The 24,246-nt window shown below is 38.1% G+C and overlaps 1 protein-coding gene across 6 annotated transcripts in view; it reads right to left on the reverse strand.

Annotated features, from left to right (window-relative positions):
- mast2 (microtubule associated serine/threonine kinase 2) overlaps positions 1-24,246 on the reverse strand; it is a 179,037-nt gene that overhangs the window by 31,600 nt on the left and 123,191 nt on the right. For 3 of the 6 annotated variants that reach the window (XM_042513331.1, XM_042513323.1, XM_042513289.1), the window contains 6 exons: positions 18,215-18,290; positions 16,724-16,744; positions 15,483-15,561; positions 12,658-12,812; positions 1,667-1,742; positions 2-211 (listed from right to left, as the gene is read on the reverse strand). In XM_042513331.1, coding sequence (XP_042369265.1) covers positions 2-211; positions 1,667-1,742; positions 12,658-12,812; positions 15,483-15,561; positions 16,724-16,744; positions 18,215-18,290 — 617 coding nt within the window. The remainder of the gene's footprint in view (position 1; positions 212-1,666; positions 1,743-12,657; positions 12,813-15,482; positions 15,562-16,723; positions 16,745-18,214; positions 18,291-24,246) is intronic. The other 3 variants (XM_042513315.1, XM_042513305.1, XM_042513298.1) reach the window with 2 other exon arrangements.

Consider the following 24,246-nt stretch of genomic DNA (forward strand, 5'->3'; position numbering starts at 1 on the left):
CATCTTGCAGCAGCTTCTCCAGGTTCTCCTGGAGCTCGTAGAAGTAGCGGGAGGTGATGAGGCCTTCTCTGCTTTTCTCCAGGCAGTCTCTGGACAGCTCAATCAGCTGATGGTGGATGAAGCTCAGGACCCCGTCGGCCAGCGGGCACACCTTATCCGGGGCCGAGGAGCAGAGCAGCTCAGCCAAACGCTCCTCCATCTGAGCCGTGGCCTGGGGGGAGGGGAGGGGAGGGGCAGGGGAGGGGGGGGGCGAGGGGGGGGGGGGGGGGGGTGAGTCACTGAAGAGATGCACGCATAGCAGACATGCTAAGAGATGTGCATCACCAAAAACTGGATGTCATATGTCATAAGTAATTTTGACTAAATACTCCTTGCACCATATTGTGATACTACAAGAATATTCAAAGAATTACATTAAATTCTTTTATAAAAACTGTGCAGAAAAATTAAAATCCAAGACTTTTTTGAGCTGCAGCTACTCAATACAAGAGCATTCTAGAGCATTGTCACAATTATATTTTCTCAGAAAATTAGAATGTTTTATGTTCATACACTGCAGAGTCAACTGCCTGCAGCTCCTTCACAATAAAAGCCTTTCAAGAAAGAAGAGAAATTGAGTCTTTTTTTGTGAACATTTCTACACACATGAAATTAGTGTGAATTAGTTTATTGTAACGCTGTTTTTGTCTCAAAGTGAAGTTAAAAACACATTTTTTATGATGTTAAAACAATACACAAAAGATGCATCATATTACCAACACATCACAAACCATCAACATGTTACAAACTTCTTGTGTGATACTCATCTAATATTTAAGTATAATCTATTTCTCTATATCTCAAAAACCAATTTTCAGTGTCTACAGAAGCTCTTTTCCAATTCATCACCCTTTTTTAAAGATATGATACAGGCATAGTTACACTTTCACCAGATTATGTTGATGCCATTTTGCATCAAACAATATTGTTTAATACCAATGTATTAATCAACGCATTACTTTTTTTGGGGAGTAGTTTGTCGATAAAGGCCTTGTTTTGATAAACTACGTTACTGATTTGAATGGTGATATGTATTCATATGGACTGTTTTGTGAATTATTAGGAATATTTTGTTCAAAATTTAGATATCATCACTTTGTAGCTCAGATTCCCCTGGTTTGGAGTAAAAAATTGAAAAATGCTAAAAGAAAAATGCTGGTATGTATATCTTCTCTTATTTAAAAAAATGCCTGTGGCTTAAAGGAAAAAAAGATAGAATTCTTTAATGTACATTTTTTTCTTGAGGGCATCTGATTTAAATGATAAGCCAGATAAATTTCAGTGTAACTGGATATTTGATAGCCCTTTGCCATGTAGACAGGTGTTTATTCTAACTTATAAATCTGTTATATAAATCTTATAAATCTATTATTATCACAATACTTTCAATTTAAAATCCTATACAAAATCTTGCCACAAGAAAAATGCTTTTCATTTGGGCGCTGGAACAGGATCAAAACAGCAAAACTGAAATTAAAGCCATGTTGCATCTTTTTTGGTTTTGTCCAAATGTGGTCATGATTTAGATGACCTTAACCAACACTTTTTCTTCCTGAGACGTGTTTGCTCTCTGCTCAATCCACAGTGACTTAATTCTATACAGGAAGTGTGTGTCTGCAGTACTAACCTTGGGAAACCGCTCCTTGTACACATGGTTCATCATCACAATCTCATGGTCGAAGGAGATAGGTGAACGCCCAGGGCTGGAATGAATCAAGGCAAAGGATCACAAGTAGATATTAATGTGTTTTAAGTTTAAGTCTAGTTTTAAGTCAAAAAAGCATATTTTGAGCAACTGTCTGTAAACATCTACTACATAGTTGCTTTGTGTGCACACTGTAATATTTAGCAGTAGTGATTGGCGTTGTTTTTCAAATTCAGGTGGCAGAAACCTGATGTTGTTGACGCAACAGGTTCAAGTAAATGTATAATACTGACCAACAGGTATCAATAAACATATTTTGTGTTATTTCAAGCATTGAAACAGATCACAGCACAGTTTGTTCCTCTCTTTTTCTAGAGATAAATCCTGGGTGATCTTTCCTCTGCTGCCTGTCCCCGAGCTACAGAGACACAACTGAGCAGAATGCATGTGACACGCAGGATCGTTCAGGTCACCAGAGCACAGGGGAATAAAGGCAGTGTGGTGGTCACACACACTAACGGGACCTTGGGGTCTTCATCATGTGTGTGTCTTCAGTGGTGTAAACTGTAGACCGTGACAACCTCTGGACTCACATGGCTGCACATACACAAAGGTAACGCCTCTGGAGACCAGCGACCACCTCGGACAGTGTGTGTGTGTCTGTGTGTGTCTTCATGTGTATGTAGCTGTCAATAATAAACTAAGGGTGTCCGCAACTCAGCCGCCTCAGTGCAGTGAGTGTCTGTCAGCTCTCGGGGGGGTTTTCATGACCTGACAGACTGACAGTGATGTCTCCTTCAGTCTATAGCTGCTCCAACAGAATATCAATCCATCCGTCTTTCACACAGTCGACTCCATCTTCTCTCTATTTCCCTCCTCCTGGGACTCATCTCTTTTCTTATTCTATCATACACCACCCCCCACCTCCAACCTTCTCTGCTATAAGACAAAATAGCGACGGCAGCAATATCCTTGACCTTTCTATGTCTCACTTTCAAGAGAATAGAGGATGGAGATAGGTGACAGGGAGATGCTCTCTCTCTCTCTCTCTCTCTCTCTCTCTCTGTGTGTGTGTGTGTGTGTATTATGGGAGAGGAATTCCAGGCAATTTTAGGCTTTGTTAGCCTGCTGTATTATTAATTCTATCTATTTATGACTGTAAACATATCCTTCTAAATATTGCAGCTGGAATTTTAGTGTTTGGTACACATGAAAATAAACTCATTGGTAATTAATAATTTTGTTTTTCTTTACAAAATCTGTCAATGCTGTAATGTCAGCTCATTATTATTATTATATTATTATGCTATTTTAGTTTCTAAGAATCAAGACGATTTTTTCTGATATCAGTTCTGTCTCATCCTCATCCATCTTATTTTACAAGATACAGACCATTAAAAAAATTTGTAAAACAAAGTAAACAGTACTGAAATTATTACACAACACAACGTGCATATTTTCTCCTTGTCTCAGGGAGCCAGATAAAATGGGCAGAGTATTTTCATTCTATGCACCTGTCAGTCAGACTTTTATGGTATTTGAAAGGTGGATCTATAACCAAAACCAATATTGTATATTGTATAATATACAATATTAAACCCAGCAAACTGATTTTATTTATTTTTTAAATGAGAACAACAAAAGAAGAAATGACCCCCAAAAAAACCCAAGAAAAATAAAAATAATAAATATAAGAATGAAAAGAATGCTCAAAAAAGTATCATCTCCTTGTAACATAATTTTATATATGTAATTATGATCAGTATAAATTCAGTTTTTCCCTAGGGTTAGGGTTTTCTTTTGTTGTTTTTTTTCTTTTCCCTTTTCTTTCTTCTCTTTAATATTTTTTTTAATTCTACTAATTTCTTGCAATTTGTAAAATATTTTTACCAAAGTGCCCATTGCCTTATTTCCATGTTTTTGAAAAAAATTGCACCAATTTGCTCAGGGTACAAAGATTTAAAAACTTGTCAAGTTCATCTGAAAGCAGCACAAGGAAACATTGCTACAGAGTCTGAGGGGAAGGTAGGTGAGGTAAAGGTATGGATTTGGGGCTCCAGATGTCTTTGTTAGTATGAGTCATCGCTACACACAAACACACAAGGCACGCACATACACACAGACACACACGTGACCTGTGCGATGAGGTAATGCTTTAAGTCATCCAGCGGCAGCTGAAAGTCCAATTACCAGCTTAATAGGAATGAGAGCAGCCTGAATGTGACATATGAGCTAAACCTCATGGAGGCTGTTTATCATTACGCCAACACATTTGCTGACAGGTAACCGACCACACAAACACACACACATACAATATGCAGCACATGAGTGTGCTTCAATTTTTCTTTTGTTTTCACCTGCTTTGTTGTGATGTTTATTTTGTCTATACTTAACTATTTAATGACGGATTAAAGCATTAAAGCAAAGGTTCTCCACATGTTGGCCAAAACCTTAATTCGCCTTCATCACCATATCCCCAGTAGTGCTCGGTTATGAGCCTGTGCAAAATGCGTTCTCCGGAGGCTCTTTCACTTGCTCATTTACTCTCTTGATAAGGAGACTGTGAATGTGCATGAGTCGGAACATAAAAGTTGCTGGCGGGCTGTTGTTGTGCGTAATATGAGACAGAATCCTGATAGTGTGCCACTATACAGTTCCATAATGTTTTACAGTGGACATTTGTTGTTAGTTAACTGAGAAGATAAAACCTTTGCCTATGCTTCATTTAGCTGAACTTTCAATGCCCTCCGTATGGTGCACTAAGCCCTTCATTCTGCACGGCTCACTCTCAAAACAGAGCATTTAAGCCCAAAAGTTAGCAGATAATTTGCCTTGGTAGGAGAAGTGGTGAAGTGGTTTCAGCTAGCTGGTTTCATCGGTTCCTGCCCACATATTCTACACTGAAAGCTTGAAGCAATTCAAACAACATAATCCCTTTCTGTTTTTGGTAAACTTTTAATGTGAAAATAGACAGGAAGTGTTGAGTTGTCCTTAACAGCTAACCCAACACTGATCCAAGACTAGCACAGTAGAAGCATTTGGAATCAATTAGTGAATAAAAACAATATGTCAATTGAAAAGAGAGAGTCGGAGCATTACTATATAAAGGTGAGAAAGTTGTTTTTTAAAATTTTGGGGAACTGACTCTTTAAAGAAAGCAACTGTGCACCCACACACACAGACACACACAACTGTCAGTGTTGTATGCCAATCACTCTGAGCTCTAACACTTAACTTTAAAACTGTCCTTTCATATTCATGTTTCTTGAAAAAGAAAAATCTATCACAAAGCCGGACAGCCGTCTCTGCCGCCGGGCTCAGTAATTAAAGGTTAGCCTTGGCAGAGATGGATTCAGTGCCAGAGGCTGTTATGTACATTCTTTAATTTCCACAGAATATCTTCTTCTTGTCTCTGTGTTTTTCTTCTGGTGTGCTCATGCCTGTGAGCAGCCTGAGCCATTATTAAAATAAAGCTCCCGTTCAGAGCGATCGGCGGTGGAGGTCGGAGAGAAATCCCCGGGATGAATAACATAAGAAAGCCAGACAAAGGCTAATTAGAACACGGCTATATTTCTGCTGTAATGGGAAATAAAAATCACCTCGCGGCAATCCCTGCGAAAAACGTCTTCGTCATTATTTTGAGAAATGACCTTGAAAATGAGGCTTTGGAGGAAGTTGTGTGAGAGTGCTTTTGTTTTAGTGTGGGCCAACAAGTTCAAAAGTGTGAGAAAGAAAGGAATTATTTATGAAATAGAACAGAAGATTAAACTCCAACCCCAGGGTGTTTGATAAAATTGGATAATTAAAACACTGTGCAAAAGGCGTCTTCTTTTTTCCCTGGCTAAGTGGTGATGTCACATGTGACAAAAGGCACTCAAAATGCAAAAGAGCTTATTGGTAGGAGGGTAATTGAAGTAAATCAGACAAGACAGCGAATCAGATGGTGACGGTGAGGCGGGTGGGAGAGAGAGGTGAGGAGGAGGGAGAGGCTGCGTGTGTGAGAGAGGGAAAAATAACATTGACGCTTCACAACTGAGGTGGGCGACTCGGGAAATGAGAGGCCTAATTGACCGTGACAGAGAGCCGGGCAGAACGGGGATGAGATGTGTGTGTGTGTGTGTGTGTGTGTGTGTGTGTGTGTGTGTTTGTGTGTGTGTGTGTGCGCGATGTGTGTTAAGACCATATGTACTCACCACAGACACCTCAACATACCCGTTGACATTCCTGATTTCACTGAAAACATGTTGTTAAAAATCTCCTGAAACCACGGAGTGCTCAGCAGGAGGAGGATGCTTTGTTGAATTTTTTTTTTGCTCTGTTTATTATAATATTGGAGGTAGACCAGGGGCCATATTCACAAACATCCTGAGAATACTCTGAGAGAGCTCCTAACTTAGCCTACAAATTTCAAGCCAAGATTAGCCAGAGCTTAGGAGTGATTAAAGAAAAATCTCAGAGTGACTCTGAGCAAAGAGGAAGGGACAGAAACTATTATCTAAGTGAGGAGGTGTAGTTGACCCCAATACTGGTTGTGATGCATTCTTTAACAGATGTGATTGGTTGTCACAGACATGCCCTTTTGTGAGCCTGCAGGGTGTGGACACCAAGAGGCAGTGGTGGAAGTAATATTCAGATCCTTTACTTAGAAAAAGTAAGAATAACACACAGTGTAAATACTCTGTTACAAGCAAAAGTCCTGCAGTAAAATGTACGTAAAGTATCAAAAGTACCCAAAGCAGAAAAACTCGAAATTATTAAAATAATAGAAAAAAAAATCCAATACATAAAAACAGAAAACAAACACTCCAAACCTCAAAATTGTTGACAATTATCCAAAAAAACTGAGAAATAAAAATAACTAGCAAAAAACACTCTCAAAATCCAAAATTGTTATCAAAAATAGTTGGCAATTAGTTTTCTGTGACTTAACTAATTGAAAAACGAACTTATCATTGCAGCTATACTTACATTAACTGTTTGTTAATTTACAACAAAACATATTTTTCAAACTCTTCTTATTTTTTTTATGCAAAAATCTTAAACTGGCGTCAGACAAATGTTGTTAAGTTAAAAGTATAAGTAGTAGTAGTATTTCCCTCTGATATCGAGTCAAGTATAAAATAGCATTAAAAGAAAATACTCGAGTAAAGTACAAGTACCTCCAATTTGTACTAAATTATAGTACTTGAGTAAATGTACTTAGTTACATTCCACCGCTGCCGTGAGGAAATTAACTTTAATTTTTCATTATTGAACATGAAAACTGTGCAAGAATAAGCTTGCTTATCTGACACCACATGGAAAAGGAGAGATTTTTATATCATATATGTATTTAAATTTATAACAGAACAGAATTGTCGTTTTGCCGACAGAAAGTCAATGGGCTGTAGCAGTTAAAGCCCGTAACAGTGGCACATAAATGATGGATGGATGCTGTTTGCTCAATCCCAATGTATGGATGAGCTGACGGTTGACAGACAAAAAGTGACAGACACACTGAAGACACTTAACTGGATTAGATGAGACAAAAAACTGAGAGAGAAAGAATAAAGATGAGAGAATAGAGAAACTGTTGAATGATAAAAAACAGTGACTGCCATCACTCACAGCAGAGTCATAAAATTAGCATAGAATTGTGCTCTGCGGCTCCTTTTCATTTGTTCACTCTCTCATACACAGACACACTTGTTCCTCCCCCGGGTCTAATCATAATCATCATCATCTCTCCTCTCAGTCATACACTTAATTTCTCTCTTTGCTCCATACTTTCTGTGTCATTCACCACAGCCTCTTCAGTACATTTTACTCATACTAGTGTCTTCATTAGGGTATTTTATCAACTTGGAACTGGATCCAACACTGAAGTCTTTAATAAAGTGAACACTAATCCTCAGTCTAACCCTCTGTTGGTTATTTATCTACACTTGCAGACAGTCTGCAGACTGCTCACTAAGAGCTTTTTAATGACACTCACTGCTGGTGGACTAATATGATGTCAGGGTCTCCACTGAGGCTCATCCACCCTGCACATGAGGGGGGTGACTGCTGGCTGCAACCGAAACACTTTTCAAAGTCAACTCCATGTTTATTAACTTCATAGTCGACTTCATTTCTGTAATTACAGCAATCTATTTTTGTTTTTTGCTTGTTTTTTTTTTTCTTTTATGACATTTATGATAAAAGCCAGACCAATTTAGAAAATAGACAGCAATATAAACAAATATATGAAACTGTGTCAGGATGTAGGAGGGTCACCTGTGGAGTACCCCAGGGATCACTGCTGGGGCTGAAACTTTTCATACCATACAAAAATGATATTTGCGATGTTACTGATTTGTTGAAGTTTGCGGCAAAACAAATTGATTTCGCTCTGGGAAAAACTTAAAAGAACTTTTGAATACTATGGAAAGGGAGTTGGACATCCTCAAAATTTGGTTTGATGTCAACAAATTGTCTCTCAGTATTAGCAAAATAAAATTAATGTTTTTTGGAAATCACAAAAAATTGGTGGGGATATTAAATTAAAGATTTGCTATGTTAAAATTGAAAGACTTTAATTTGAAGTTTTTAGGGGTTGTGATTGAGCATAAATGAACATGGAAACAACATATTGCCTTTATTGAAGGAAATATTTTAAAGTCAATGGCAATTCTGTATAAATCTAGAGACATATGGAACTCTAAGGCTTGTATATAAGTTATTGCTCACTTGTACTTCCTGATATGCGTTGTTGAATGGAATTGTGGGTCAAATTTTAAAACATCAAGAAATTCAATAGTCTCACATAATATTTGCAGCAAAACAAAGTCACTCCCAGATTCTGAACAGAGATTTTTTAGTACAGGAGAGCAAATATGATTTAAAAAGTTTTTATAATTTTACTGTACCAAAAGCTAAAAAAAAGAGATTAACAAAGGACGCAATTCTGTTGTTAGGGTTAAAATGTGGAACAATAGAGATATAAATTTGAGAATGCGCGACTCATTTTTGATTTTCAAAAGAACAATTTACAAGGGCAGTGAGTAATTTTATAACTTCATATCTTCCTGAAATTTCACTGGGGTATACGGTGGAAAAAATAACTTTGGGATTTATAAATACCCTGGTATACTGTAATACAGTGACACCACCCTAGCCTAGTTTACAACATTATTTTCAAGGGTTACAAATCTGAATGTTTGTTTTTAATCTGGAAGGGGTACACTAAATTGATAAGAATGTAGAACAGGCATTTATAAGTTTTTAACCTTTGCCTGAGCCTCTTCAGTCACTACCTAATACACAGACTGTTGATTTCGTTTATACAGTTTGAATTATTTGTACATATTTTATTATGTGTAATAACGCAGTAAAAACACACTGTTTTGAAAACTGAACTTCACAACATCTCATTCTATGTTTTTGCTCTCTCTGCATGAAAAATCATCTTTACCTCTTCATGACTTCTATTTTATTTTCCAGAGAAAAGTTATAAAAAACACACAAGGTGATGGTAGACTACCTCAGATGGCACATCTGCAAACACACACACACACACACACACACACACACGCACATACACACACATACACACACAGAGCCTGACATCAATCATCAAACACAGTGGGACTGTAATCAGATACACACCATGCAACTCAGTCTGGCCTTCTTTCATCTCAGAGGATGAAAGAATTCAATATCTCTCTGTAAAGAAACAGAGATAAAGATGGGTGGAAAAGCTGCTGAGGCAAGAGATGGAGGTGAGGCAGACAGAAAAAGAAAAAGATGGAAATCAAGAAAACTTTATGGAAGGATTACACAGAGAGGCAGTGACAGGCTGAAAGCTGTCAATGAAAGGGTGAAGTGGGTGAAATCTACACACAGTTGGAGAATCATGAAAAGATAAAGACAGAAGAGATATAAGCTGGAGATGGATGGAGAGAAAAAAACACAGACAGACAGACAGATCCACAAGTGGACAGGTGAGTGTCACTGATATAAACAATAAGGACTCTCTGTTCATGCCCACCTGTCATGGACATGTCAGAGGGATGAGTCTGACCTTTCTGGAGACTGACACACACAAACACACACACACACACACACACACACACACACCACACACACACACACACACACACACACACACACACACACACCAAGGCATCAAGGTGTGCTACTGTTGTTCTCACACCAGGTCAATTTTTCATATTCAGCCTTCAAAAACTTATGTTGGTGGAGTACAAGTCGAGATCATTATGTCTTTGGCCTTATTTTAATAGTTTTAGTCATCATTTACAATATTTTGATAAGTAAATAATTATGTGGAACATGAACAACAATACAACTTAATCAAGATGTGTACAGTTTTAAGGAAAGGTTGAAAATCAGCTGTGCAACAAGCAACACAGTTATACACTCAGCAGCCACTGCATTAGGTACATCTGTAAAATTGATTGCAATCCATAAATTCTACCTTTAAAAAATAATTATGTCAATTTTGATAGAGTCTGTCAGACATATTAAAGGTCCACTGCGTAGGTTTTAGGGGGACGTGTTGGCAAAAAAGAAATATGTTTCTTTAAAGTATTATCACCTGAAATAAGAATTAGAGAGAGATCGCCATGTTGCATTGCCATATTTCTAAAGTAGTCCATGAAGGATAAACCAAACACTGGCTCCAGATGGGGCCATACACGTTTTCGGGTTGGCCACAGTAGTTAGAAGCCCTTCTGCAATAAGCAGCGTTGGCATTAACAAAATTTGTAACATGGAACTGCTTTATTAATTTAGTGATTCAGTGATTTTACCAGTTTGAATCACCCGGTTGTTTTGGATAGGAAGACCTCTGTGGATAACTCATCTTCCTGTGAAAACCTCCTGAACATCTGGATCTTAAGTTATTAGAGAAAAAGGTGAGCACACATTAGCATGTGTTGGATGAGCAGCCCGTATTGATGGGACACGGAAATGCAAAATTTGTAACTTGAAACTATTTTACTCTACGGAAGCCCTAAGCAGCCATAAATTCATATGTTTTTCCCCTCTGTTTTCCCGAGAGAACGGAATAATTTTTTTAGATCTTGAAATAACAAAACTGTTTTCCCCAGATAATGACATAATTAATATAAGATCTTGAGATAACAACAATACCGTAATAGTAAGCTATACTGAATGAATTTATTTGCAACATCTTACACTGTAGCAATGTCAGAGGAGCAGGAGAATATCGACCACCACCACATGGGGGGAGGGCAACGTGGTGGCCATTTTGACAACTTGATCAAGAAGAGCAGACTGATACACATCATGAGGTTTTGCACCATCACATTAGCTCAATAGACAGCTGTTGTAATGTTACATTCATGTTGTATCATCCAATCACTCATTCATTTAAATTTTAGAATAGAAAACATAAAAGCACAAAACAAACAGCTTCTTTACATTAGTGTCCAGGGCATCCATCAGTCAGTATGGCATGACTTGTCACATGATGGAAAACACATGCCAAACACATTTAAATTATTATCTCCAGATTTTTTTATGCCATTATCTTGGGAAAACAGAGGAGAAAAAGGTATGAATGTATGTCCACTTCAGGCTTCTGTATCATTCTGTGTTTTAACCAGTTTATATCATCGGGTCTGTTTGTTTTGGTGAGGAAGAGAACTCGGTGGATATTTTGGCTCCCGGTCAAAACCTCGTGAATGTGTGGATCAGAAAAAGGTAAACACACCTTAACTTATCAGAGAAAAGGGGTGAGCACACAATAGCATGTGTTGGGCGAGCCGTCCATCTCTGAGATGCCAGACAGAGTCGGAGATGCACTGATTTGTAACGTGAAACTGCTTTATTCAGTGTTTTTAGCAGTTCAATCACATAGTCTTTTTGTTTTAGAGGAATCTGAGACCTCTGTGAATAAATCCTTAACAGTGACCACTGAAGGAATTTCTAATGGGGAGAAGTTTCAGCTTGTTACAATCTGCAATTCACAGCTAGACGCCACCAAATCCCCTGAAATCTTACACACTGGACCTTTAATTTCATTATATGTCCATTATTGTAGTTGTACAGTTGTTTGCAGCAGTGCGGAGGAGGACTGCTTTATATTGAGAGGTGTCTCTAATGGGGGCAGAGAATATTAGAAACACATTTCAGAATAATTCCTTCACATTCAATAGGGCCTTTGCGGCTGCCCTACGGTCACTACTCGGGCCCTCTGAAACCTGGATCGACATCACTTTTCTTGTGCTTTGTTCAGATTCCTTTCATAACTATTAAAACCTTTGAACCCTGAGAAAGTTGGCAAAAGTGTTCCACACATTGCAAGAAATTTTAAATTTACAAAATTATTTTTGAAAAAGCTGGGGAAAATGTCCAAAGAACTATATCCACAATTATCTTAATTATATATTTAAAGATATTTTACAGACATTATTATTTTAAGCACATTTTTCCAGGTCATTTCTTTGTTTTTTGTTTGTTTTCCTCTTTGTTTATCTTTTTTACTTACTATACTGTATGTCTTGTACTTTTTACAGTTTTTTTCAAGCTACTTTTTGGGCCATTTCTTACAAAGTCACTCATTGCCTGTCTTCTTGTGCTTTTGAAAGAAATCATTCCAATTTGCTCAGGTTTCAAAGGGTTAAAAGGTCTGAGGTGCAAGATTGGGCCAGACCACTGAGTGCCTTAAAAACTAATAAGATTTTGAAATGACTGACCTGATTTGCCTCTCTAAATTGAAATCATAACACTGTGCACCAAAGTAATTGCTCTGATATTGGAACACAGCAAATCCTAACAATACCCCTCAGACCGTCATCTGCAAGTGGGCTTCTGTATTTTGTTTTTATGGTTACGATGGAGGAACTGAATAATTGTATCGTGCCAAAGCATCAACTTTTTGTTGTCGTGCTTTCAGCAGAGATGCAGACAAAGCTTTGCACAGTGTTTGTGTTTTTGTTTTAAAGAGTAACTTCTGACAGAGGTCCTACCTGAGGCTGCGGGAGCGTGGTCTCATGGCGGGGGAGCGGCGTCCCTCCTCGTCAGTGATGCTCTCAGAGCTGAAGTGTTTGGTGAGGAAGTGCAGCTCGTCCGGAGTGGGCTGGAAGGGCAGCTGGTGCAGCTTCTCCTGAGATGAACAGGAGGACTGTGAGAGGAGGAGCACAGAGGGAGCACAGATTACAACCAGCACTGGAGCTACAGCTGGTGGGGAGGTTTGGCTGGAGCGAGGCTAAGGCTGGGGGCTGGTCCACACCAGGTGAGGACAGGTGAGTTAGTTACGGGAGAGGAGAGGGGGTGCAGGTTACATTAAGTGCTGAAGCCACTGCGGGGGTCAGGCCTTTAGTGTGGGAGTGACTCACCGAAAAACTGAGATGTGAGCTCTAATGGTCAAAAAACTCAAAAGAGACATCACTTGGGACTAATGTCTCCAGAGGCCACATAAGACAAATGTTTAAATGGCAATTTTTTTTTTTTTAAACAATTCCTGTTACACTGTATACAGAGACAGGGCTGTGGTCCTGTACTGTTTCCTAAAAGTGACACTAAGTCATGCTGACCACATCAGGCTATTGATGTTAAAATGTTCAGATAAGTAACAACTAACTATCTATCTACTCACCCTCAGATAATCACTGAATTCTCATTTTTGGTGTACTATCCCTTTAACTAACTTGATTCTGATGCTTTATGTTAAACATGCTCCTCCAGAGGGTGTTAACATAATTAACGTGCTACAGCTATATGTCCACAGATCCTAGAATAAAAACTATGCATCTCCTGTTTTCATATCTGTGGCTGCATGTTTTTTTCCTCACTTCCTTCATCTGTTCTCACTGTTTGTATGACTCGAGACCACAGACTAATCGCTGATTTTAAGATCCCGTCACAAAGAGAGCAAAATATGATAACTGTGCCTCCAGATGTGTCACTTAATGCGTGCTGGTGTGACGAGTTGATAAAAACTGAGTGTGACTCGCTTTGATTTGACTGGCCCACAGGGCTTCTTTGTTGTGTACAGAAGCGGCATGGAGTTTCACAGCCACAGGAGACTTTGTATGTGGTGTGAATTTAAAAATCTGGATAAGAACTGGGCTAACTTTGGTTGAAAATAAAGTTTGATTATACATCTATGACACAGAGAGACACCATTTTCCAACAGTAATGAAAGGACTATATTTCAAGGTGAAGTTTTTTTTTTTTTTTTAGCTTTTCCTAGTAAGGAAATGCTTAGAAAAAAAGAACAATCCACTGGATTTTGAATATAAAGTGTGATGATTATAAATATAGCTGTCTGGATATTTTTTGTTGTCCATTTTTTTTTTTAACTTTTAAGAATTTTTTTTTTCTTTTTTGCTGGACATTTCCTACCAAGTTGCTCATTACCTTCTGCCTAATGTTTGCAAAAGAAATCAAACCAGTTTGCTCAGGTTTAAGATATTGGAGTGCTTGTAAAAGGGGCCTAAATGCAGCATAAGAAAACTGATTGGCCAAATCAATAAATACTGGGCACTGAGGGAAGTCCTCTTTATCTAACAAGTCATTTCTTTTCCCCTCTGTACATCCAGTGTCTGGATTCACACGTTAAGAGCTGGCACAGCCGGTTAACTCGGCTCCCTCTGTTTGAAGCGTGCTGAGCCTCATTCCACAGACGGCAGGCACAGAGGCAGCGCACACCGGGGAATTAAGACGAGAGATGAAGGAACAGCAGAAGGTAAAGGAGAAGCGGATAGACCAGAGGGACTGTTGGAATGTTTCTGGGAGTGTTGGAGGGAAAAAGAGGAGAAACAGAGCAGGAAGCAGAAGAGCACTTGATGGCATCAGAGGGGAGGAAGTATGGAGAGGAAGTATAGGAGAACAAGCTGAGGGAGGTGTTGGTGGCTTGTTGTCAGGGGGCGCAGAGAGCATCTCTAACTGCAGGGTTCACACTTATCAACACACATTTATTTACCAATACATTTCCATAACTTTTTATGACTTTGAGGCAAATTTTAAAGACCATACACTCTCTAAAACAACCACTGATACTTCTCATCGATTCTTTTTCATTACTTTATAGCAACTTTTTAAATTATATATTATTTAAAAAAAATACTTCAGAACAGGATTTCAACTGAATATTTAAATCTAACTAATGAACTGTTTGTTATTTACAGTGGGTGCAAAAAGTGACAGGCATGTCAGATAATTTTTAAGCACCGGGAACAATTTATGTTGTTTTTTATTATAATTTCAGCTTAGAGAAGGGACATATAACTTTAAATGGTTGCAACTCTGTGTTTATTTAATCACAGACTTCAAAATGGTAGAAAATTGGCAATTGTTAAACAAAAATGTTGGTGATTTTTATTGTAAAATATTTGGCTATTCTTGGAGAAAAAAGTCTGTTAAATTTTTTTTCTTGAAATGTCTTTTGGCATTTTTTTAAAATAAAAAAGTGGCAATTTTCTTTATTCTCTTACATTTTTTTGGCAGTTTTTAAAGAAAAAATTTCTTTTTTCTTTAAATTTTTGGCTGAAAAAAAGGCTGTTTTCTCTTAAAATCAAGAAAAAAAAAACACCCACAAACTGTAAATGCAGAATTGTTTTTTTGGATGGTCCTTGAATATATCATGCGTTATTTTACAGGTTTGTCTAACAAATTCCATGACTTTTTCAAAACTTTCAGGGTAGATTCAGTTTTTTTAAAACTTTTCCAGGCTGGAAAATTTCCATTTGCAATTTCTATGGCTTTTCAAGGTTTTTCATGACCATATGATCCCTGCTTGGGTTTTTTATAAATACAGTTTCATGTAGAGACATAGATTAAAGATATTTACCGAGACAGTGGAACTGGGAGTGTTGGTGCCATAGCCAGAGGAAGGCAACGAGGCCAGAGACCAGCGTCTTCCATCCGTCCTGAGGGAGAGACAGAGAAAAAGACATTAAGACCAAACATCCTTTTTCTGCATACGTAAACCCAATATTCCATATCAACAGCCATATCAAGGAGATGCAGCAGCATAACTTACAGCAAAATACAGACTTTGAGTTACAGGAGGGAAAATGCAAACACTGGGATAACATGGACTTGAAAGTGCAGGCGAAGCCATGAGGAGGATCCACTGAGACTCTGCAGACGTTAGGTTAAGCATGATGGAGTCCACATGTGACAGCCTGACCTGACCTGTCTGCTCCTCACCTCCAGCTGGATTTGACACTTTTCTAAAACCTGTAGGATCTCTTTTATTTCAGTTAAGCTAGCTGTTATTCTGTGTTTTTTGTCATAATCAACAAATCTCATAGAAAGACCCAAACTAACAATGTGTTGGCTCATCTGTCAATGCTCTCTGTCTGTTGCTGTCTGTGGCTCTCAGCTTCAAGCCCGTTGGTTGAGGAGGTACATCATTAAAAACACCTCACAAATATATACTTTCCCTTTTAAAAAGGCCCCAAAATTTCCTAAAACAGGTCACTCTAGTTTTTATTAAACAAACAACAGAAACTGTGCATTTGTTAAGGACTATTTTCAGTGGCAGATTAATCCATTTAGTGCTCCAGTAAGTATTTGTAGCAGCAGGACAGTGTGTGTGTGGGATTGAGTCAAAACTGAACTACACTGTTTGTGTTCATAGTATTGAAGGAATGTGTTTTAATCGTTTTTTGACAACAATGGAGCTCTATGGCTCAGAGGAAAGGATGCATCAGGTTTTGATACACAAACAATGTTTGTAGATACTTCTACTGTTGGTTTTTGCTTTTTTTCAAGAGATTTATTGACAATAACAAAATACAGGATATTAGCTGTATACATACGTTTTGGCAGGATTTGTCATTATTTTGTAACCCATTTCCCTGAGTCTTTTGGTTCTAAAAGATTCAGGTCATTAGAGAGTTTTTGTTGAGAGTTAAAACCATTGTTCCTCTTTTAAATCTGATTCATGTACAGCGACGGGCTGCAGAAGAGGAGAGCCTGCAGGTTACTTGATGTCATTCAGAGTGTGTGTGTGCTCAGCCATGCAGGAAGGTGGCGGCAGAAGGAGGGAGGAAAAAAGGTCTGAGGTCAAAACTGAGAGGTTACCTGTCAGCCCTGTGTCCGTGACTGTGAGGGAGACAAGACAGTGGTTTGCTTTTTATAGCTGTTAGCAGCTGTCACTGAGACACACACACACAGAGACACACAGACACGCACACACACATATTCTCCAAGCCTGGACAAGCCCTCAAGTTTTTGATTTTTCAACAGTTAAAAACAACACAAACAATGAAATAACAATAATAGTAATAATAATAATATCATGATGATAACGATAACACTGTATGTGTAGTATAATGCATAAAACACAAACACATAAAAAGAAAAAATGGGGACTGTGGAATAAACTTTTAGACAATTATTTTTCAGACATATCCTCTGTCATAATGATCAAAAGCCAACCAAAAATAATGCTTCTAATGTGAGAAAGGAGAAAAAAAAAAATAATATATATATATACATATATAAAAATCAAAACCAATGAAACAAATCAGGATATTATGCTTATTATTGTACTAGTGACTGTTGCACAGGGTTTAACAATTATTCTTATCTCAGGTCAACAGTTTAACACATATTTCATACACAATAGACACTGTCTGGACTCTCCTTAACTCAGAGAAAAAAACAGACCTTAGAGGTTTCTGTACAACCAGCCATGAGCCTCAAATCAGTGACCTGTCATATCAAGCTCCACCACATGGTGTCCCTGTTGTCACAGCGCCTGCAGCTCCGAGGTCAGCAGTCGGACAGAGAGGGATTTTCAATTCAAATCAACACTAATGCTCTTTTTGGCTGCTGCGCGGCTGCCATACAGTGTTTGATGATGTTGTCATGGAAATAGCCCGAGGTGTTCAGTACATCAGGAAAGGTGCGTTACCATGGAAACATCATCGCCTTAATGAAGATTAATAAAGAGGCAGGCTTTATCAAACTTCCATATGACGTCTTTTTATCTTGGGTTTTGAGAAAATCACACAAGTGTCTGAACATGCATGCATCCATCTGTCACAGGAACATGGATAAATGCTCACACACACACACACACACACACACACACACACACACACACACACACACACACACACACACACTCCTTCCCTCTCAGTAATTACTATCTGTGCTGAGAGCCCAGACAGATAAGCGCTTTATTAATCCTGGTTTGAGTGACAGTCTCAGAGTGATCATCTGCCTCCTCATCAGCTCACACACTATCATCAGCAGCAGCGCGGCTCTCAAGGCGCCGAGGCCACTGAGCCGTTTCACAGTCTTGAAAAGATATCAACATTAAAAGCCAGAGTACAGCTCTTCTATTCTTCAACTTCCTCACTTCCTTTCTGGTTACAATGCTTTATTTTGACTTTATTTCCCACAAAAAACTACTAACTGTATTGCTGAATGTGTTAAACTGTGAGGTAAACTGCTGCTTGTGATGTGTATGGAGGGAATACACTAAAAAGCTGCTGATTCTGCACATCCCAATTTATTGACCCTCAAACACACCAGCACATGTGAGTGTGTTTCTGTGTGTCTCACCTGCGCGCAGGGACAAAGGAGAAGTGTGCAGCTGTGTTAGGGGAGAAGTTGCGAGGGCTGTCCAGTGGGCTGGTACCTGAGAGAGAGAAGAAGGAGAAGAGGTAAGCATACTGAAAAAAAACTCCAGCTGAAAAAATATCATCTCTGCATCTATTCATTAACCTCAGCAGCTGATAAGAAGCACAGGAAATGAGCTGAGCTGAAATGAATTCCTCTGATGAACTGCGATTTGGGAGCTGATGAGTCAACATAACTGATCAACGCTGAGTTCATATTTTGTTAATGTCTGTCATATTCAAAATAACAGTGATAGACGGCAAAGGCCTCTGGTCCAGTGATGCTGCTCAACGAAGGGAAGCTTTGAGTGAATGAGACCACTTCAATATGTGAAAGGATAAAATGGCTAAATCCAAATTCTTATTAACAGATAAAAAAATAACTGTGAGACGCAGCAGTTGTTACAGGGTGTCTGCAGGCTTCAATTTCATGTTTTTTTAACCCGTTCAGAACCCAATTATGTTAGAACACAAATATATATATATATATATATATATATATATATATATATATATATATAAAATATATATATATAAATATATAAAATATATATAAATATATAAAATATATTGTAATGATGGATTTCTATTCTAAATAGTGAAATAGTGAAAATGACAATAAATGGCCTTAACTGACCTTTAATGAAAAGATGATTTAAAAAAGCTTTAAAAAATAAGTGAATAGAGTGATAGTTTAAAACACTATATATATCTATATCTATATATATATCTATATATATGACTTAAAATATCATTATTTCTCATGTATTCTCATGTATCCTGAAAATAGTATTCAAAAAACCTGCAGAGATCAATATTCTGTGAACATAACCAATAAGATACAATAAAAGCTGACAATATCATTAGTAAATCCAATTTATTTACAAATATACGCTGTATTTCTCCTATTCATTTTCTGGTGACACTTAAATTCATCATCCTTTCCAAATGACTGACATTTTTGAAAAGTCTTGAATAAAAGCTGTAAATCTTTCACATCACATTTTGACATGTACAAGTAAAATAACATCTCATGTTTACTTTAAAAGCTTTTTAAACACAAATTATGTCAAATAAGTCTGTACATTTAGGCTGAGTCAGATAACAGTAATCATAGATGTAAACATCCTAGAAAAGTAATGTCCATTGGGACAGACTGAAGAACTGAGCAGGTTAAGACATTGTCAGAATAGCCAAATTAAAGACTCATTTTTGGACAAATAATCTTCTTATTCTAGCATTGCAGATACTTAGCATACATGTTGTCCTATGCAGAGTTTTATGTAGGAATATGGTTACATACATTTTTGCCAACGGGTGAGTGCAAATGTAAAGTAAAAATAGATCATAGTTCATAATCTTAAGCTTTTTTGATGACAGTGTATTGCTCAGGACCCAAAGAGGCACAGTGTCCAGCGTGAAGTTGTTTGGATGTGCAGTTCAGGAAAACGCCAAGCAGCTGTAACAGATGTTGATAGGGCATGGACAGATGACAACAAGGAATCATTTTCTGCATTTATTTCTCCTGTAGAAGACAATGTGGCACAGTAATTGCCTTCTGGCCACTGAATTCTTCACCTCTGCTCCTAAATGTGCGAAATAGCAGCATTTTAAATCAGAGGGTGGGTGAAAAACACTGCAGCGCGATGTTGGTCACATGACCCGGGGCAGCTCGCCAGAATACTAATGGCGCCAAAAAGTTAAGTTGCATTTTCAGCTCCCTAAAATGCCGTTGTTGTGTGAACAAAAGGCCAAACAGCAACAAAAGTTTAATACTTCAAGCAAAAACTGTTGCCGTGTAAACATCCCCTCAATGACCTCTTGTAACCCCATAAAACCTGGAGTGACATCATTTTTCTTGTGCTGATTTCAGACTCCTTCCAGAAGTATTTAAATCTATAAATCATGAGCAAATCGATGCGATTTCTTTCAAAAACATGGTTTTGTGCAATTTGGTAAAATATGTTCCAGAATTTATAAAAAGCTAAGGAAAAATGTCTAATGAAAAATTAAAAAAACAACAAGGGAAAAACTATATTCATAGTTATCATACAGACATACTATAATTACGTAATAAAATTATTAAATTATTTTCAGCACTTTTTCTGGGCCATTTTCATCTTTTTTGTGTGTCTCATTTCTGTAGTTTTTTTTTTTTTAAACTAATTTTCAGCTACTTTTCCTGTGCTTTTTACTAATTTCTTACTAATTTTTTGGTCATTACCTCTTTTGTTGCTCATTGCCTTCTTCCCACGTTTTTAAAATATTCATACCAATTTGCTCAGATTTCAAAGGGTTATATCTCTCTTCTTAAAACTCACTTTTATCGTTTGGCCTTTTCTTAACTGATGGTATTTATTGTTACTTTACATATTATTGTTTTATATCTTTTTTTTAATTGCTCAGCACATTGTAACTTTGTTTTGAAAGCGGCTATATAAATACAGTTCTTCTTCTTCTTATTATTATTATTAGTATTATTAATTACAAGACAAAGGAGAAAATAATGGGCCCTTATATGACAGCAAAGCTGGGTGTGTGAAGAGTTCTGCTTGTCCCTATAACCTCAATCCATTCACATCTTCTTCGGACCCTCAACAATATGAAGCTGAATGAGTGCACAAAAAGAATCTGCTTGCATCTGCTTTGGTGCAGTTATTTTTCAGTAGTGGTTGAAACATCCATGTTGATTCAAAGTGAGGTTGGCAGGACAGATACGTGTGTTACTATTGATTGTTTAGAGCGTAAAACTCACTCAAAGAGACTGACATGACCTCTATGTCACACTGAATAATGAAATAAAAAACCCCACAGAAATTCCATCCAAAGCTTCAACTACACAAACATCTGTCTCTGTGTTACAAGGAAGGAAACATCCACTGAACATAAAACATCTGCAGCACAGACTAAACGATCTGCTGTGAAAAGTGACACCCAGAAAACAGATGGTCCTCTTCTGAATAAACCTGAGATTATTCAATGAGCATAGTGACACATCAATACATAAATATACAAGCGTGATTGATACCGATACTCAAGGCCAGGGAGACACAGCGCTCTGAGTGTCGGTGTGTAACTAATAATTCAGATGAGAGATGGCGAGGGCAGAGGACGGGAGATTAAGTAGTCGGACATTTCCACATCAATTATGCATTTTCCTTTGCGGCACGTCTGGACAGAGCAGGATCTCAAATATTAATACAAGCATTTGCTCTTTTACAGACGGGGATCTCCGTCTCTGTATGCAGCTGCAGAACATGTATGCACATACTCAAGTGAACACTTGTGTTATCAGTCCAACAGAAGCTTGTTAGTGTCCATCGTACACATGTGAAATGTCTCCTACATGGTCTTGTGTGCTGTGTGGATCTATAAGAAGTTATATTTTAATGACAGAGGTCTCAGCAGGGCTGTTATCAGGCTCAGTCGCCGCACTGTCACACTTTACAGCTCCATCTGTGTGTGTGTGTGTGTGTGTGTGTGTGTGTGTGTGTGTGAACCTCTAGTGAATGTAAGGCTCATTCACAGACAGAAGAATTTGTCTCTCTGAGTAAAGAACAATCAGCCCCAGCAGTGAAGTGTAAACTATGTGTAGGAAAGTCAAGGCCTCTCAGATATATTTCTGTGATAATGTATTGATGCTCACAGGTGTGTGAGACATGAGGTAGTGTCAACAAGGCTTTCTCAGAAACCCTCACCCTAACAGCAAAGACCCAAATGTCCTCACCTTTGAGCTTCTCTAATGTGACGCTTAGCTGCTTAGGTATGAAGGCATATGACTCTCAGTAATTGTGAGCAGAATAACTCTGCTCGCAAGATCAATATTGTAACCTGAGAGGAGAAAATCACGTTTTAAGACTGCACAGAATCTAAAACAACTACTGTCAAATTTCACTGGCTCGCTCACGAGTGTTTTTTCTTTCTGACAGTAAGTGGACGGACCCAGTCGCCTAAGTAACCACAAATAATTGACCTTTCGCTGTTGGCTGTCAGTGTCATATCCAGAGATACTATACAGAACTTTTGGGTCTAAAAAACTTAATCTTGCAGCTCTTTTAGACTTTCCAAATGTTACTGAACTGGATGGTTAACATCCAGACAGGGATAGAAGACGTTTCGCAGGGGTTTTGATGCTCACAAAAAATTATTTACTGATTTACAGATGTCTCTTTCACCATGTTAGCAAATGGGAAAAAGTCTTTCTGGGCCCGTGTGCATCACGTGTCCAACTCAAACGGTGTAATTCCACTTTCGGCCACTATATAAATTTTGCATCAATGCATGGTGCACTTCCTGGGGGCTTGGATAGCACCTGTGCAACAGCGTCTGCCGTCTATGGCAACATGACAGGGACAAATCACGTAAAGCAATACAATAAAAGTGAAAGTTTGTTACATTAGATCAAGATTGTATTTACACTTGCTAATAATGAATATGTGGATTAAAAAAAACAACTTTTGTAGCATAGCATGTTTTAAAATTATTAATATACTGCTGTGATTGTGGACTGTTCAAATATTTTGATAAATATTTTTTATGCTTGTTAAACCTCTTTTGATTGGAACTGAATTGACAAAAAATGCCACATTATGACATGCAACCGCACATTGCACAGCTTGATTCTGTGCGCACGGATCTCATTTGTGCGAGTGCGAGTAAAGATATTCTGCTCAAGATTACCAATAGTAATATGCCTTTACACTTAGGCTTCAGGATCTTTGATGCTCATTTTACACTTGTGTTGTCAAAAATATTGATTTTTTTTAATGCATAGCATTGGGATTATTTTCCGTAGCATCAATATACCGGTACCAGAGGGCTGTACCACAAAGCCAGTTCAACAGAGCCAGGACAGCTGGATTACTTTGGACAAGCAGTACGGAAACATTTTGTGGTTTTATTATGTTTTACATTTGAATCCCGGTCACCATTTGCTTCAACTGTTTGGGATATAAGTGAAAAGCCTTTCCCCCAGAAACTCTGGCAGTGTTTTGTGAACTATAAAACTTTGCCCGCCTTTCAATACAAAAACAAGGCTGTAAAGTCATGTTCTGACACAGCTCGGTGTGATGACCTTCTGTAGTCTCATTTAGCCACTTGTTAGCAACCGCCTTTATTAAGACACATAAAAGCTTCAGCGTTCACAGTAGTAGGTATTTAATGATGTATTTTATGCCGTTGAACAAAATGTAAAAGTCTTTTCAGCTTGTGTTAACCATAGACCTTATTTCAGGCTACTAACAAAAAAAAAAACCATTCAAAAAACGTATTGAATTTGAGATGAGGGAACCAAGTGTGCTGAAATGCTAACTCATTTCCAGGTTTTTGGACTCATCACTGCGGGACTCTATAGGTACACAGCAAATTTCTATCTCCTGTTGACATGTTATGTTAGTGAGAAGCAAATAAACTAATGGTAATGGGTCACACATTTCTTGCTTCAGCCCAAGACTGAGGAGCAATCTGTTGTGAGATGACAGGCTGTTTAGTTGTTACCCATCTGTTCTTTTGCAGGATGCTCAGGTGTCATTTTTGTCCCACTGACCTACAACCTGTCATGGCTCACATCTGTTGCACAGATCCTGCACAGAGGGCTCTAAACTGAGACTAGAAACACCACCATGCCTCATTTGTAGCACAGAGAACAGCCATGTGATGTCCACAGGGGTCCAGAGTGACTTTCAGCATGTTGACATACTCTGATTGGTTACACAAAAAAATCACATCTCTTTTAAAATCTATTTGAATAAAGCTTTCCACTAGTTGTCAGGAAAAGAAATCAGTATGTGGATCATATTTTGAATCTAAAGTGATATGTAAATGAGAGCTGAGAGCACCTGGTAGGCGGTCTCATCACAACAGGTATAGAAGCTGCTTTGCTGTCACATTTTTAGATGTTTTTTCGTGCTGCAAACTGCAGTGACAGTGACCTACTTTAGCAAAGACCAAGAAATATAGCACCGTTTGAGAAACATG

The sequence above is a fragment of the Plectropomus leopardus genome, chromosome 3 (genome assembly GCF_008729295.1).
Source record: "Plectropomus leopardus isolate mb chromosome 3, YSFRI_Pleo_2.0, whole genome shotgun sequence".
Lineage (NCBI taxonomy): Eukaryota > Metazoa > Chordata > Actinopteri > Perciformes > Serranidae > Plectropomus > Plectropomus leopardus.